Source organism: Talaromyces rugulosus, chromosome VI (assembly GCF_013368755.1).
Source record: "Talaromyces rugulosus chromosome VI, complete sequence".
Taxonomy (NCBI): Eukaryota; Fungi; Ascomycota; class Eurotiomycetes; order Eurotiales; family Trichocomaceae; genus Talaromyces; species Talaromyces rugulosus.
In genome coordinates this window covers 3197110-3214382 of record NC_049566.1, presented here as the reverse complement: position 1 = coordinate 3214382, position 17273 = coordinate 3197110, and the positions used below count along the sequence as shown (strand labels likewise).

The 17273-nt window shown below is 47.7% G+C and overlaps 5 protein-coding genes across 5 annotated transcripts; 4 read left to right on the top strand and 1 right to left on the bottom strand.

Annotated features, from left to right (window-relative positions):
- Window positions 1-417: 417 nt before the first annotated feature.
- Window positions 418-4933, top strand: TRUGW13939_11488 (uncharacterized protein; the record flags this gene model as incomplete). Its single annotated transcript, XM_035494595.1, has 4 exons — window positions 418-503; window positions 567-3737; window positions 3785-4511; window positions 4580-4933. The coding sequence occupies 4 exons, from the start codon at window positions 418-420 to the stop codon at window positions 4931-4933; spliced, it is 4338 nt and encodes a 1445-aa protein (XP_035350488.1).
- Window positions 4934-5880: 947 nt separating this feature from the next.
- Window positions 5881-6389, top strand: TRUGW13939_11487 (uncharacterized protein; the record flags this gene model as incomplete). Its single annotated transcript, XM_035494594.1, has 3 exons — window positions 5881-5970; window positions 6071-6303; window positions 6356-6389. The coding sequence occupies 3 exons, from the start codon at window positions 5881-5883 to the stop codon at window positions 6387-6389; spliced, it is 357 nt and encodes a 118-aa protein (XP_035350487.1).
- Window positions 6390-7182: 793 nt separating this feature from the next.
- On the top strand, window positions 7183-8396 carry TRUGW13939_11486 (uncharacterized protein; the record flags this gene model as incomplete). Its single annotated transcript, XM_035494593.1, has 6 exons — window positions 7183-7273; window positions 7334-7371; window positions 7434-7475; window positions 7529-7776; window positions 7831-8008; window positions 8061-8396. 6 exons carry the CDS (start codon window positions 7183-7185, stop codon window positions 8394-8396), a joined length of 933 nt encoding a protein of 310 aa, XP_035350486.1.
- Window positions 8397-11312: 2916 nt separating this feature from the next.
- On the bottom strand, window positions 11313-13765 carry TRUGW13939_11485 (uncharacterized protein; the record flags this gene model as incomplete). The annotated part of the gene is made up of 2 exons (XM_035494592.1): window positions 11313-11426; window positions 11480-13765. 2 exons carry the CDS (start codon window positions 13763-13765, stop codon window positions 11313-11315), a joined length of 2400 nt encoding a protein of 799 aa, XP_035350485.1.
- Window positions 13766-14189: 424 nt separating this feature from the next.
- TRUGW13939_11484 (uncharacterized protein) lies at window positions 14190-17071 on the top strand (the record flags this gene model as incomplete). The annotated part of the gene is made up of 4 exons (XM_035494591.1): window positions 14190-14677; window positions 14737-15542; window positions 15881-16213; window positions 16293-17071. 4 exons carry the CDS (start codon window positions 14190-14192, stop codon window positions 17069-17071), a joined length of 2406 nt encoding a protein of 801 aa, XP_035350484.1.
- Between the last annotated feature and the right edge of the window lie 202 nt (window positions 17072-17273).

The following is a 17273-nucleotide window of genomic DNA, read 5'->3' as shown; positions in this document are numbered from 1 at the left end:
GAATTAAAAACAAAGGCAAAGCATCTGATTCTTATAGTAGTTTTAAAGGACGAGAACAATCGTCACCTCATATCGGAGATCGATCGGCCGCCAAAAAAGTCAAACAGAGCAAACTAGCTTTGCGGCGCATGGGCCAATAATGAGTCAGACCCGCGTGAGGGGCCGCCCGAGCTTACCTTTTTTCTGCCGCAAAAAATCGTTGCCGACCCCCGCAGTGCTCGAGAACTTCAGACCTTTTGCGTCCGCCGCCACAGGCTTCTCTTTGATCGCTGTTGTTCTAGTTTCTCGCTGTGGGCAGTCGCTTCTTACTCCAAAAAGAAAAGAGAGAAAGAAAAAGCTTGTTGTTTTGCCCCTCCAAGAGAGAGCAGCTTGGCAACTACGTATCATGCTTATTATTGACAACAAGCAACTGCGACGATGCAGAGTATGATAGAAGTCCTGGGCAAGGCCCAGGTCATAGATAATGTACCCAAGGTCATCAAACAGCTGAAATTTGGTGCGCTGTGAGTATCATCTTTTCGCCCTGGGCACATCAATGCGCTCTTTACTAACACAACCTCTCATAGATCAAACGATGATATCCTCAGTCAAGCTGTGGTCGAAGTCTCGGATCGACGATTTTACGACCTTGAACGGAACCGTGTAGTCCAGGAGAATGGACCTTTGGACCGGAGGCTTGGAATCAGTTCCAAGACGGACAAATGTCTTACGTGCGACCTTGGACACAAAGAATGCAACGGTCACTTTGGACATGTGCGACTGGTGCTGCCAGCTTTCCACGTGGGATACTTCAGACGTGTCATTACTATTTTGCAAATTATCTGCAAGGAGTGCTCGGCAATCTTGGTCCCCGAGACAGAGCGGCGCGCTTTCTTGAGGGAAATGCGTAGGCCTCGGATGGACAATCTGAGACGCCTACAGGTCGCAAAGAGGGTTATTGAGCGGGGCAAGAAATCGAGGAGCTGTTACATTTGCGGTGCTGTCAATGGTACGGTGAAGAAGGTCGGCTCCAACGCGCTGAAACTCGTCCACGACAAGTTTCGTTATTTCAACCAGTCGACAGCAGCCAACAAGGTTATGCCACCCAGCAAGGAGATGTTTGACAGATCATTGTTAGAAGCTAGGGCCACAAATCCAGACGTTGATCGATACTACAAGAAAGCCCAGGATGACCTGAACCCGTTGCGAGTCTTGAATCTGTTCAAGAAAATCTCAAACGCGGACTGTGAGCTCCTAGGCCTAGATCCGAATGAAGTTCGACCAGAAACGTTCCTCTGGCAGTTCGTCCCTGCACCGCCAAATTGCATTCGTCCGTCAGTGAGCCAAGATGGTGCATCCAACGAAGATGATCTCACTGCCAAGCTGGGCGACATCGTCCAGAGCAACATTACTCTCCGGAATAACTTGAGGAAAGGCGCGCCAATTCATATCATCGTTGAGTGCTGGGAATACATGCAGTTGCAGATTGCCATCTACATCAATGGTGATACCCCTGGACTCAAGACTGAGGTCGGAAAGCCGACACGCTCGCTAGTTTCTCGCTTGAAAGGAAAACAGGGAAGATTCCGAGGTAACTTGTCTGGAAAGCGTGTCGATTTCTCTGGACGAACGGTCATCTCTCCAGATCCCAACTTGCGGATTGACGAAGTGGCAGTCCCGGAACTGGTGGCGAGGAACATGACATATCCAGAGGTGGTGACTCGCTATAACATAGAAAGGCTTCAGCAGCATGTCCGCAATGGCAGAAAGAAATGGCCAGGTGCAAATATGCTCATAAAGGCGAACGAGTCATTCAGAAGTATTCTTAAGTACGGCGATTTCAACAAATTCGCGGAAAATCTACAGGTAGGAGACATTGTGCAGCGCCATCTTGTTGATGGTGATATTGCACTTTATAACCGACAGCCTTCGCTTCACAAACTCAGTATTCTTTCCCACTTTGTGAAAGTCCGTCCACACAGAACTTTCCGGATGAATGAATGTGTTTGCAACCCGTACAATGCCGATTTCGACGGAGACGAGATGAACTTGCACATTCCTCAAACAGAGGAAGCTCGGACAGAGGCCATGGAATTGATGGGAGTAAAGAACAACTTGGTAACGCCAAAGAACGGAGAGCCTATCATCGGTGCTATTCAAGATTTTATCAGTGCGGCATACCTCTTGAGTGGCAAGGACAACATGTTTGATAGGCGGACTTTTACTCAGACCTGTCTATACATGCTTGGGCCAGAAACGCGATTTGATCTCCCACCTCCGTCGGTTGTTAAGCCACAGATGTTGTGGACTGGAAAACAGGTCTTCAACATTCTTATGCGGCCTAACAAAAGCGACCCAGTGAAAGTTAATATCGACGCTGCTTGCCGAGAATTCAGACAACCAAAGGACAACACCCCAAAAGACATGGATCCCAACGATGGATGGCTCATCATTCGTAACTCGGAGATCATGTGCGGTGTGATGGACAAGAGCACGATTGGTTCCGGAAAGAAGGACAACGTCTTTTACATCATGCTGAGAGATTTTGGTCCTCTCGCCGCAGCAGAAGGCATGAACCGACTCTCTCGACTATGTGCCAGGTGGTTTACGAACGTGGGGTTTTCAATTGGTATTGGAGATGTGTACCCGAGTAAAAGACTAGTTCAGTCGAAGAATGATCTGGTTGAGAAAGCTTATGCCGCTTGTGATGAAGTCATCGCCAAGTACAAAGCGGGCAAGTTGGAAAAGATGCCGGGTTGTGACGAAGTGCAGACCATGGAAAACCAAGTGTCTGGATTTCTTTCCAAAGTTCGTCAACAAGCCGGTGACGAGTGTATCCAGCAGCTAAGCAAGTACAACGCACCTCTCATCATGGCTACTTCTGGATCCAAGGGTTCCAGTATCAACGTTTCTCAGATGGTTGCAGTTGTGGGTCAGCAGATTATTAGCAGTGAACGTGTCCAGGACGGATTTCAGGACCGTACATTGCCTCACTTCCCAAAGAATGCTCGTTCACCGCCATCGAAAGGTTTTGTGCGCAACAGCTTCTTCTCTAGCCTAACACCTACCGAGTTCTTTTTCCACGCAATGTCTGGACGTGAAGGTTTGATCGATACTGCAGTCAAAACTGCAGAGACCGGATACATGTCTCGCCGGTTGATGAAGTCACTTGAAGATTTGTCTGCCAAGTACGACGGAACTATTCGAACATCGTCTGCCAGCATCGTTCAATTCAGCTACGGAGGAGACGACTTGGATCCTGTGAACATGGAGGGCAAGGCCAAGCCAGTTCATTTTGACCGGACTTATAATCATGCCATGGCAATTACACATGATAATAAAGACCGTGGCTTGTTCCCATCAGAGATCATGGAGGTAACCGACGAATTGCTGGACAAAGAAAAAGCGAGATTTGTTCGCAAAGATCTTTTTGGCAACGAACTTGGATACTTGGAGCGGACTGATGTTGGTGTCGATCAATACGAGAGCGCCCGTGATTTCATTCAATCTATTCGCGATTTTGTCCAGTCGAAAGCAGATAGACTTATTTCGTCGGGAGGCGACAGGAGAAGGACACCGCACGAAAAGTTCAACATGTCCCGGGACCACGTTGATAAATTATCGGAAAAGTCTCTTCGCTATTTCATCCAGGCCTGTCTATCGAAATATGAAAAGGCCAAGGTTGAGCCTGGTCACGCAGTGGGTGCGGTGGGTGCACAGTCGATTGGAGAGCCCGGAACACAGATGACACTGAAAACGTACGCATTTACCGTCCCTTTCTTTTTGCTCTTGCTAATGATTGTAGTTTCCATTTTGCTGGTGTCGGTAACTTGGCACTCACCCAGGGTGTTCCGCGTATCAAGGAAATTATCAATGCTTCCAAAGAAATCAGTACTCCGCTTATTAGTTGTCAACTCATCACCAAAGAAGCCGTCGAGGTGGCTCGGATCGTCAAGGGCAGAATTGAGAAGACTTTCCTACGCGACATCATTCATTATGTGAAGGAGACGTGGACGGGCAGGGCTGCCTACATTACAGTCAAAGTCAATCACGAGACCTTGTCTAAACTTCAGTTGGAACTTAAGATGGAAGGCATTGTCGCAGCTATCAAAAACCATAAACGGTTCAGAGCCCCAGATCTTTCCTTTAATCATTCTCGGCATCACATCCAGATCCACTTGGACATGGATCCTGTCAAGAAGAAGGACTTGTCAAAGACAGACATTGCTTTGACAAGTTCAGACCCTTTCCTTCGGCTGAAGCATCTCAAGCGGATGCTGCCAGATATTCAGGTTCTCGGCCATCCGCAGGCGCGACGAGCCGTTATTCATACGGACGATACCACGAATAAACTGCTCGTCGAGGGTTACGGACTGAGGGAGTGTATGACAACGGAAGGAGTGGAGGGCTTGCACACAACGACCAACAATGTCATAGAGGCCAAGGCGATTTTGGGTATTGAGGCAGCACGTGCAACCATCATTAACGAGATGAGCGAAGTCATGAAAGACATGGACATTGATCCTAGACATGTAAGTGCATTTAATCGATTGTTTTTTTTTGTTTTTTTTTGGGTTATATGCTAACACCGAATCCACAGATGCATCTCTTGGCAGATATCATGACCACGACTGGTGAAGTACTCGGAATCACGCGCTTTGGAATGTCCAAGATGCGCGACTCTGTCCTTCAGCTTGCTTCCTTTGAGAAGACGGCCGACCATCTGTTTGACGCTGGAGGCACTGGCCGCACAGACCCGGTCGAGGGAGTGTCTGAATGTATCATTATGGGCAAGACTGTGTCTCTCGGCACAGGCGCCATGGAGGTTATCCGGAAGCTCAACTTTTACGCAGGGCATCTGGGGCCAAAGAAGACGGTTTTCGAAGACGCCTGGACTGAGATGTGCGCTCCACCGGAGGCACCCAAGAGAAGAGCGAGAAGGCCCAGGGCGTGAGACTTGGGGAGGAAAAAAAAAACAACTGTACTAAAAAACAGCATTATTTTGGGAGTTGGGCAGCCATCATCTTGCACATTCAGCCGGTGGTTACTTTTATTATTATTTTCTGTTTCTTCTTCCTTTCTGTTTATATCTTGATTATGTGTTTTTTGTATGACATTATGAGTGTGACTATAGTTTGTTAGCATTAGCTTCGTCGAGAATCAGCATACCATTCTCTATCTACTCTACTGCTCATGTGACCCGCTTAGGGCACGGAAACGTGACTCGGCGAATCACGGGACTCGTATACATCTGTTGATGTTGTCATCCATGCTAAGCAAAGCATCAGCCACGCTTTTCTCATGACGGGCCTGTCATGGCCTATTAGCTGATTCAGTGCATTTTTTTTCAGAAGGCTGTGCTAGTGATTAGCATCTTTCGCTATCGATGTATATTAATAACGACAACCCCGCAAACGGGTATAGTCCGAGCACGACATTCCTGTTCACGGGGAAATTAGTATATTATTGCCTGAACAATAGAAGGAAATCAAAAACGATAGTAAATAAATAATAACAAGTAGGAAACAAGAAATGACAAAAAAGAGAAAAGTGTTCACCGCCACCATCAGCGGGTCAGGTGCAAGTGACGACGGCGTGAGTGTGACAAGGGCGCTGCGGGGCTCTCGCTGGCTGCCTGGCGCTGCTCTGGGCCGGGGCCTTATCCGCCGCCCTCCCCCGACCGCCCATCCTCTCGTCTCGTGCATCATCTTCCTTCTTCTATCTTCTTCTCCTCCTTCGCTCTTCCATTCCATCTACATCATCGCCAGTCTGCGCCTGTTACAACTGCCGCTATAACACGTCGCCTTTGGCTCCCGCTACAGACAGTACGATCCGTCAAGCGATCGACCTCGTTATCGGCTTTCCAGCCTTATCAACCCAGATTACCAACCAGCCATCATCATGCGATCCAAGTTTAAGGACGAGCACCCCTTTGAGAAGCGCAAGGCCGAGGCCGAGCGTATTCGCCAAAAATATTCCGACCGCATTCCCGTATGTGACTCTTGACTTTTGTTGATTCTTGTGTTTATGGATAGCTGCAGCAGCTATGACTCGGTCGATGACTCGGTGTCGCTAACCAGCGCAATAATAGGTCATCTGCGAAAAGGTCGAAAAGTCCGACATTGCCACCATCGACAAGAAGAAGTATCTAGTTCCTGCAGATCTCACCGTCGGCCAGTTCGTATATGTTATTCGCAAGCGCATCAAGCTGTCGCCAGAGAAGGCCATCTTCATCTTCGTCGATGAGGTGCTCCCACCCACGGCGGCTCTGATGAGCAGCATCTACGACGAACACAAGGACGAGGACGGCTTTTTGTACATCACGTAAGTTTTCTTTTCGATCTGACTGGGCAAGCAAGTTACTAACTATACATAGGTATTCTGGAGAGAACACATTCGGTGACTGCTGAACGGCCCCTTGCTTGGATTTATTAGTCACAGACATCGAGTTTCTAGAGTACTTCTGTCGTTTTTGTTTTCCACCCGCGATCCCTGAAATCGCTCGACGATGATAATGAAATCAATTTAACGGGATGGCGTGTCTCTTCATCATGCCGGCGTTATACGGGTTGTCGATTCTCTGCCACATTATATGAACACCGATATCAGCAGGCGTGTTAATTTATGATCTTATGTCCTGCAAGATCCTACGTTCTGCACAGCAGCTGCTATCACCACTGCTCTATGCGCCTTCTACGGTCAAATCTCAAGGCGCAGACCGGTAGAGCAGTGCTACGGTGTGTGGCTTTATCTGCGTGTGTAGTTTGCAACCAGACACGTCCATCTAGCTATATCAATGAATTTAAGTACCACAACAGGTTTTCTTATACGTAGTCAGCCCTGTGTCATAGAAGCACATGTCGCTGTATTGGCGACGTAACTCATACTGATAGCCTGGCCTCGGGCTTTCGGCGTCCTTATCGGCGCAGCTTCGGAGCCGCCTTGTCCCGTTCGGGCTTAGCGGCAGGAGCGCGAGAATTCTCGACCCGAGAAATTGGGAATTCATCTCCAGCTCAATTCATATAACTTCAATTGGGTTTTTTCTTTCTGTCTCTTCTTTTCTCCGTGCTGGTAGTTGCTTTCGATACGCTTGTGTCTTGTTGACTTGTCTTTGCTCTTGTTAACTTGATTCATCCATAACCTGTTACCTTTTTATTTGCGCCTTCGCTTTTTTCTGGTTCAGGAACAAGCAACAGAGAGACAATGTCATCTGCAGTCGCACAAGGGGGCGCCGGCGGTTCGGCCGCCAAAGTTGACAAGAGAGAATCGGGTACTGCCCGATTACTGGGCTCTGGTATGTCCTTTTTTCCCCCTCCTTTCAAGCAAGAACTCGATTCTAATGGAACCGTTCTAGGGTCTGCCGGTATCGCCGAGTTGATGGTTTTCCATCCCGTACGAGAATGAATTTATCCCCCGAGGTTCAGGATTTGTCTGATTGATAATCGAATATATAGGTTGATACTATTGCCAAACGATTGATGAGCAACCAAGGAAAGGTATTTTTGGATTTTTCTCTTTCTTAAGAAGCAAAAGCTTACATCTGCGATAGGCCAACACCACCGCTGCCATCAACCAGGTCGTCTTCAAAGAATATGCCACTGCGTCCATTGGTACCAAGTTCACGTCGCTCTTCCCCGGTCTCGGATATGCTGCTGGATACAAGGTGCTGCAACGGATTTACAAATACGGTGGACAGCCATTCGTCCGCGACTATCTTGCAGAGCACCATGGTTCTACTTTTGACAATGCCTTTGGCAAGGGATCTGGAAAGGCTATTATGCACGCTACTGCCGGAAGGTATGTTTTTTCACGCTGGTCGTCTTTGATCCGCAGCTAAGTGGTTTTTTTTAGTATTGTTGGTATTGGTGAGATTGTTCTTCTGCCTCTCGATGTCTTGAAGATCAAGCGTCAGACCAACCCCGAGGCATTCCGTGGCCGTGGTTTGTTCAAGATCATCTCCGATGAGGGTATGGGACTGTACCGCGGTGCTAGCTGGACTGCGGCCCGTAACGCTCCTGGTTCTTTTGCGGTATGTTTCTCTTTTCTTAGCGCTTCTTGTACTCTTACTGATAAACGATTAGCTTTTCGGTGGCTCGGCTTTTGCAAAGGAATACATCTTTGCCCTCAAGGACTACAACTCCGCCTCATGGAGCCAAAACTTTGTCGCCTCGATCTTCGGTGCCAGCGCTTCCCTGATCGTTTCCGCTCCTCTCGACGTGATCAAGACCCGTATTCAAAACCGCAACTTTGAGAACCCAGAATCCGGTGTGCGAATCATCGCCAGCATGATGAAGAACGAGGGCCCCAGTTCTTTCTTCAAGGGTCTCATTCCGAAGCTGCTCATGACCGGCCCCAAGCTGGTGTTTAGCTTCTGGCTAGCCCAGAACTTGATTCCTGCCTTTGGACAGATTGTGTAGGGGGCTTTTTTTTTTTCTCTCTTTTAATCCCGGGATTTTTATATTCTTCCGATTTTGCAGCTGTACGGGAATGAATAGCCTGGTCTATGCCCTTTTTAATTTTTGTTTTCGAGCCTCTGATTCGGATGATCGATCGGCGTGCCTGGTTCTTTTTTTTTTCTATAGAGGCGGTACATACTATATAGTGTTTGAGTACCGTGTGTAATTTATGGGTCAACGCTTCTCTATTATCTACAAAAAGGTTTCAAAAAAAAGAAATTGAGACTAGAATAGATGTCGAAATGTACATGTAGTAGTTGTAGGGTTTCCCTCATTAAAAGGAAGTTCATCCCCCGTGTAGTCAAAGAAATGACCCGACTACTCTAATGTAGCTATGAAGCAAATCCATCTTCTAGAAGGAACATTAAAGTCCATCATACATCGGTAAAAGATTTCCTGCGCCCTGGTCTGCGGACGAACAGTGCCAATGACATTCCATCCTCGTTTCTGCAAAGTTTTGACGAATTAAAGGCTGATTTCTCGGTTGGCGCCTGGACATGATTTAGCTGCTTGTTTTTTTGGCTAAAAAACCGTGAGAGGGGATTCACATTTCAATGTTGCGACTTGCCAACTTCTTGCGCGGTTGAAAGCACAGCCCACGCTGCACGGAAGTACTGTTGGTCTTCTTTACTTTTTTGCGTTATTAAGAGGATCTGGGCACCCTTTTTGGGGCGGCCTCTCGTCTGGAAACCTCCCCCTTCGATCTTCATTTTCCCTGCGTTTCTATATTTTGTTACTGGGACTGACACATTCAGGAGAAAAAAAACCTCTTCTTCAGTCTTCATGTTCTTGCCTTTGCTGAAAACCTTCCCCTTGTCTTCATGTATTCTGCCGTTTGCACACTGACTGGTAAATTGGTGTCAGATATTGATGTCGACGCGACACTCCTGCATTGCCATGCCTTTTCCATCGGGTCTATCCGTCCTATGATTTGAACTATCCATATTTGCGAGCTTCAACTTTGATTCTGTCGTAGCAGAATCCTTCTCCCTACGACACATGACCATCGGAAATATGAATTAGTGGTGGTGCTTTGGCCCATCCCTTCGTCAAAAAATGAGACACCGGCGTTAAATTTCCATTGTCAAAACACTGCTGCATGAAAAAGCCTTGAATACTTGCTTTAGAAGTGATCGTCTCTATAATTCAGTCTTGTAGCTTATCTATGGCTGTGACTTGTGGATAAAGGTGCTCTTTCAGCTAGTATCTTTGAAACTTCAATTTGCTCGCAAGGTGCTGTCATCATTTGCAGTATGCTCTGAGTATATGCAGATATGCCTGTGGTACCTAAAAAGTTCAGATTTGACCTGTTCGAAGGACATTCTGCCCCGGAGAGGAACACAATTCATAGTGCTTGAAGTATTTTCGAAGCAGTCAACGAGTAGCGTTCAATCTACATAATACATATATATTTTCACGAAGTATATAGGGTGCAGGCACAAAGCTGGACCCATCAATTGATGGGAACCATGTTGGAAGAGCTTTATGAGTTGCGAGTGACCCCGGATGTTATAGAGTACTGCGTGTAAGATGGTCTCGTTATCCGGCGCCCTCTAGAGAACTATATTATTCGGAAAAGATTGGTAGATAATCGTATGATTTTTACTGAATTTTACACTCGATCATCATCGGTTTCTGTGGCTTGTGAAATAGAATGTGTTGCAGGTTCGCAACCACCGTTACGTTTGATACAACAGCCACACTCAGCAGTGCAGTGCACATACAATCCACCTTCTTTATTCTTGGGATCTAGCAAAGAAGTTGGCCCCAAAGAGAGAGGCTGTTCGCAACAGCCACATCCCCAACGGCAGCAACCCCCAGAAGCGGCACAAAGCCTTTGCTTTTGTAGCCAAAAATACGGCTTGTCGCGTCCAGGGATAAACGAGTATTGGGGCTGTCGAGACATAACCACGCCTCTCACCTAGGAATTATCCTTTGCTATTGAAAATAGTCGTCTAATTTCAAACTAATTAAAATTGTATCGACGGCGGCAATGCCCCGGGAAGCGTTTCATCGAAATACTCGAGCTGACAGTTTCCATTTTTGAAAGATGTTGAAAGTATTTCTGTTCTTTTATTTTGGAGACCTGCTCATTCGTTGCAACAGCTCATGACTTCGATATTATTCGGCTCGATACGCTTCTTCCCACTGCTCTTTATCGGCCCGATTCAATTCAAAACAACAGAAAGTCTTATTCCACCAACGAATTGCTCTTGCAAGAGCGTAAATCCCGCAGAAGTCAAAGAATTGCTCGAGCATCCTGCTTTGTATCGTCGCCTGTTTTGGGGTAATAGAGAGAATAAGTGAAGGTAAAGGAGGAAACAACTTTAGGAGAGGACTATAAATAATCGTTCTGTAATGAGCTACTAAAATTGTTCAAGAAATATATATTTAGGCATTAATCGTTCTCAAATTGACACAATTGTTGCCTATAGAAATCACAGTATAATGACATGGTTATTGTTCCGTCACCTAGGGCTACTGGTAAGCACGTGATGTGGGTTATCGATGGACTACTCCGTTTGAAGGCGTAAGCAAGACTCCAAAGGAGTAGATTTTGGCGAGGAAATTATAATGAAACAAAAAAATTACGTCAAATAAAATATAAGCAACCGGCTTCTTCATTGCAAAATACTCGGAGAACGCTCGAATATACGTATTGTCGTACTAGTTGAGAATAGCAGTTATCGTACATGCATGTCAATTGATCTATATTTCCCTATTATCGTATCACGTTGATATCTATCATTTAAAACATAGGCTGATAGAAAAAGCGTTTCCAGCAAAAACAAAATTCAAACAATGAGCATAGTTACAAGTATTCCCACATAGTAGTATATCTCCCCAACCTCTTCAAATGATGTCTTGTGTTATATTTTAGTAAGCTCCTTGTTTGACCAGTCCTAGCGTGTTTGACTCTCCTGTTGTGTTTACAACAGGGACAACTCCACTGTTTTGATCATTGCCTAGTTCGCTCAGTGCGGCCCGATACTATCCATGTGTTAGTAGTGGTCATAACGAATGGCACGATCCAAAGCTCTTACCTTGAAGACAAAATTCAAAACAAGGGCAGCCGCAAGCCCGACACACACCACAACCGGTCCTATCAAATTATCCAGGTCCTTGCCGCTGCGTTCGCGGATCAGACGAGCTCGTCTCTCGTGCATGTACCACCCCCAAACTGAAGCAAACACGGCAAAGCTGGTGTATACTATTGCTAGCACCTGGGCAACCATGTTATCCATGCCGGCAGCGTTGTACAAAGCTAATGACAGAGATGCCAGCAAAACGCTGACATGCTGCCATTTGATGAAAGTTCGTTGGTTGGCCAACCACACTTTCGACTCGACACGGACTGGTCCAGAATCCTTGATCCACACAGTTGGCGCCTCGACGCCAGGAGGAAGGCGAGGACGTTGACGATGGGATTGAGCGTAGCGGGACATCGAGAATGATGGGAACAGATTGCTAAGATAAGACGGCTCTGCCGTCTCATCCCCTTCAGCTTGCTGGGCACCTGGTCTAGCAATGCTAATTTGTCTCTTTCTTTCGGCTTCAGCTTGACCTTCTCGGGCAGCACCTGACATTGATGAAGGCCCAGGAATTGGTAGCCCACCTGTTCCCACAGACGACCGAGCGGGGGACATTCCTCTTCCAGCATTCATCCGCGAAATCGGCGATCCAACCATCATCGTCTGCAAAGGACTGGCCTTTGACCCGAGGAAACTACCGACGACCATTTCTTCCTCGGCCCGCTTTGCCAGTCTCTCTTGTTCCTCTTGGAATGCAGTTTCAGGATTGCGGCGGATGTCTTGATCAAGCTCGCTCAGCCAGAAGGGAAGAGTGTTGATATAGTCCTCAAATAGCTGAGCTACTCCGTGAGCAAATTTGGAAAATCGAGGGGCCTCTTTCACGAGATGTGAAACCATCAGGTCATTCAGCCACTCTATGTGGCGTGTGCTGGGTCGTAATTTGATTTCCAACAATGCATGGGGAAATCTCACAATTTCGCCCTTGTTGATAGAGGAGAAGGGGTACTGCATGGCATTATCATCGATGTCTCTCCGATGCCAATCCTCAGGGTCTCGGCATGGTCGTTCCGGGTCTAGCGAGTCCTCCCGAATCAATGCAAGGTTTGTATCAAGTGAAATTCGAACCCGGTCGTCTCCAGGGATTTGGAAGGCGGTCCTGGTATAGTTTGCTCGGAGCATCGGTTGCAAACCATTCTTTTTGATAAATGACTGAAGGTCTTCCACATCGTTTTTGAGCCCTTCTGCTTCCTGTGACTCTCCATAGGCTACGCCCTCAAGCCGGTTGATCTTCTTTTCCAACCTGTACTCCCCTCGTAAAAATTCCATTACGTGTTTCTCTTTAAGCTGAACTCGGACTTCATGGCTGCTGTCATTATCGGTGACAACTTTCTTCTCCAAAAAGATAGAAGGCTTGTCATTCAGGTCTCCCGACCAACGAAGACGTAGCGAACCAGCTTCAGGGGCTTTAGCAACCTTTTCGTTGTACAAATCAAACTGAGGGTTGTCAAAATAAAGCGATGTGATTGTCGGGTCTTTTTGTGAAACGTCAAGCTCTTTAGAGGTAGTAGGATTGTAGAGCAGAACCGGCAGTCGTCGCAGAATATGAGTCTTGACTTCCAAAATATTGTCAGAATGCACCCAGAATTTGTATGAAACATACGCGTCGTGGGCGGAACGACCCTCGCCGACTTGTTTCTGTGGACCTGCCGGCTTCTGCTCGAGTGTTTCTCGCGCAAAAGTATACATTGCTGCCAGTCTATTTAAAAGTGGAGAGTAATCCTCCGTGTTGAAGGGCCGGTTCGAAAGTCGGACTTGTAGTAGCGCACGAATTCGATATCTCGCGCCACGCTTACGGTCGTGCTTCTTGGCTGCCTTGAGGAAGCCAGTAAAGTTGATTCGGCTATACTTTTCTAGTTCGCTGACCTCCTTGGTGATATTGTCAAGCTCTTGGAGGACGTCACTGGCGACCTTCCTCCGCTCCGTCTCGTCACTGACAGGCTGTTCCTGGTCGGCGGGCTTCTTGACGATTGAACTGAGTTTAGATTCGCAAGCGGCAGTTTGTTCTCGCAACTTTTGGGAAGTCTCGGACTGAAAAGCATTGACTTTGTCCAACTGGACGTTGATTAGTTCCTGCACGAACGCTTCTTCGTCTTGCTCCGTCCATGGCTGGACCTCATTGTCGCTTTCATCGCCGTCGATTTCATTCTCTCGCAGAAGACGCTTGACCTTGGCATAGTCGATGTATTTGTCCTTCCACGGAGGGTAGATAGAGTTTTGCAAGGTTTTTCCGAAACGCATTGTAGCGGACGCCCGCCCTAGCTAAGCAGGATGGCTAGCAGACTAACAAAAGAAACGGAAAAATAGTCGCTTTATACAATGAGATAAGTAGCTGATCAATTCGGCTGGCAGGTGAGAAGCTTGAAGAAGCAGAGGGGTGGTGCATCAGAGCTTTGGAGAACGTCACCGTACGCACCCCCACGTGCCGCTTTTGGAAGCTCCCTGTGGCTGGAACCCAACTGCTCGCTCCGATTGGCCAATAGCTCTGTGGCCGGCCCCACCGTAACAAACAGAGCAAACAGCTCTACCTCGGATGCTTATCAAAGATCAAGATGAGGCGATAACCATCTGGACTTAACCAGATTCCTTCATCCTCGCCTCATTCAACTGAGCCAGAGTCGTCTGCAGAATTAGGAATAGCCATAGCTATCCCGGGTCCCTCACCATGGCCTCGGCCGAAACGACTTCGACAGCATTGACAAAATGCTTGCACGAGGCTCTCCTTGATTTACACCAGTCCTCGTACCCACATGTCCCGAATCCTCCAGAGTGCACAAGACGAGCTGCAGTTGCTCTCATTCTTCGCGTTCGTCCCAACTATAATCGCTGGCCACAATCTCCACATGCGCCAGCTGCCGCATCCGATCAACCTATTTCGGTATCACAACAACTTGACGATTTCTTTGCCCAAGACTGGGTGAAGCATGGCGATCCCGAAGCCTTATTTATAAAGAGAGCATCGAGAGTGGGAGACCGCTGGACCGGTCATGTGGCACTTCCTGGAGGCAAAAGGGACCCAGAGGATGCTGACGACAGGGCGACTGCAACCCGGGAGACATGGGAAGAAATTGGTCTCGATTTGAATGCAGAAAATGCGATACCTGTTGGTAATCTTTCTGAGCGCGTGGTGACAACCTCGTTTGGAAGGACTCCGTATGTGAACGAACTATGAAGAGCTTTTGATTGATGCCACAGCTAATTTTTACCCCTAGCTTGATGGTCTTGTGCCCTTTTATTTTCTTACTTACCACAAGCAATTCTCCGTCACTCAAACTTCAGCCAACCGAGGTGGCTTCGACACATTGGGTCTCCTTGAGAGCTTTACTTACGCCCCCGTTACGGACTGTTGAGCTTGTCCATGTTTCGGACCGCTATGCAAAGCAAGGTGGATTTATCAGTCGCCTGGCCACACGTTGGATGACTGGCAAGATGGAATTTTCTGCTCTCAAACTAATTCCAACTGAGAGCCTGTACTGCAGCTCCGAGCCAGGCTTTCTCCCAGACCCCAACCCCCAAGAACCGGCCTCACTCTTCGGGACATTAGGAATATCGCCTTCTGAGGCCACTTCATCTGAAAAAGCCCGAGTACTTTTACTGTGGGGGCTGACGTTAGGAGTAATGGCCGATTTCTTAGAAATGTTACCGCCGCACAATGCTGTGGAGTTGTGGAAGCACCCGACTTTTACTGCCCCCGACCTTCGACTTCTCGTTTCTATTCTGACGTACTCAATTCGCAAGAGAAATGCGCAAAAGGTCAAGAGCGTCAGGCGGTCTAGCGAAACGGCTGCTGATGATACGACCATTGCTCTGAACCTCGATGAAACTCTTCTTGCTGCTGGAAATAATGATAGTATAGACAAGGACGCAGTAGGGGGCCATCAGCATGCCACTGGCATTCTATTGCAGGGATATTACGATCGCCTAAGGGTGGCAATTGCGATATTTGCTGCTTGGCGATTGCTTGCAGGGTCAGTTGGGTCATATTATTTGTTCAACTGGGTACGACGCCGCTATTTGCGTTCGCGTTTATGAAGTACATGTTCAAACTTAGACCAAAGTGCATATGTTGATCTTGTACATAGTTAATGAATGAGACCATTTATAGTATTCTTCGAGAGCAGCCAAGCATTTTGAAAACTAATAATTAACGCCCATCAATAACTATGGTAAGGTAAGGTAAGGTAAACCATAATGTTGTCGGATGTTCCCGATTGTGACTAGTCAGCCACTTAATAACCCAAACAACGTCATTTGCGGAAGATAAGTTTACTTTCCCCTCTACTTCCCACTTCTTATCCACCACGTTCAGTTCCAGTTTTCGCCCTGCATATTGATGCATATATGCCTCCCGACAAGAACAGGCGTTCGTAATGCCGAAGCTTGTCCATTACAATCCTCGCTTCTCTTTCTTGCCGTCCGGGGTCGCTCTGCATCGGGCGTCGATCCGAAACCAACTTCTTCGGCCGCTGCGATGTCGTCGTCGCCCGTTTACCCAGGCAACCAGAAAGCCACTCGCGCGGGCACATGATGCGATCCTCGATGATGTGTTTTTTTCTCGGACGAATACGACTACTCTTTATTCCGGTACTGGAACGCGACACGGCGTCGGACACATTCCTGGGATAGAAGGCGGCGGCTCAGACGGAGATCGCAAGCCGCCGGATGAACGGGTCCTCAAGCTTGGAAAGAGTATGTTGAATCCTACGACTATGCCAGAGTTTTAAGAGAGAAAAAAAAATACTAACGACGACCGCGTCACCCTTTACAGCCCTACGAAAACTATCGCCTCTCCTTCCGACCATCCTAATCAACCCACTTCCGAGTGAACTGCTCTCCCCGCAGATCACACTACATCTTTTCCCCTCGACACACCCACATCTACCCAATGTCAAGGGCCGCGTTCTCTATCGTGCAGCTCTTTGGACGGTGCCCGTCGCCTGGAGCAGTCTCCCGCTTCTCGGCAATGTCAAGCTCCAGGTCACCAGCGAGCGAATGGTGCGCGCAAACTCGGTGTTGGGATGCGAGCATGCAGCAGACTGTGGTGATGAGAGACTTGTTGTCCGATGGAGAACAGAGCCGCGGGAAAACCACGTTAATCAAAGTACCACCCGAAGTACTAATACCCCGGCATTGGAATCTACTTCCTCCCAGCAGCCAATGTCCATCCCACCTGACGGCTTGAGCACCAGCTCCCGCTCCAAGGCCGGCGTGAACAAAAGTCTCAGCAGGCTTCTCGGTGGAGACGCGCCTATCTTTTCGCTGGGCAAGGAAGGGCAGTTTGATGGGCTGTTTATTTTCGCATTCGATGAACAAGGGCGCATTGCAGGCCACACTATCGAGCATGCCGACCAGGCAAACGGGTGGGATCGCACTGCGAAATTCGTCACACTGACGGACTGGCTACTAGGGAAAGCATGGGGTACCATGGAGCCCCCGACGCCGTCTTTGGCTGCTCAGGCTTGTCGTGACTTTAACAACAGTAGTTGTGACCGACGACAGGCATTGCAGAAGACTTCAGATCTACGAGATCGGAAATCGAATTCATAACAATCAGAACAGTCTTTTTGTGATGAGTAAAAGAGAAGGACAACGTTCATCTTGTATTATATTGAAAGGCATATTTCGCGGAGTTTATTGGAGTTACGATCCAAGCATTGGGGGTTTTCTTTGTTTTTTGGGCTTTTATATTGTCAAAACTCGACTCATTTATAGTCATCTCTCCACTCTGTCATAGATATACCCTAGAGAA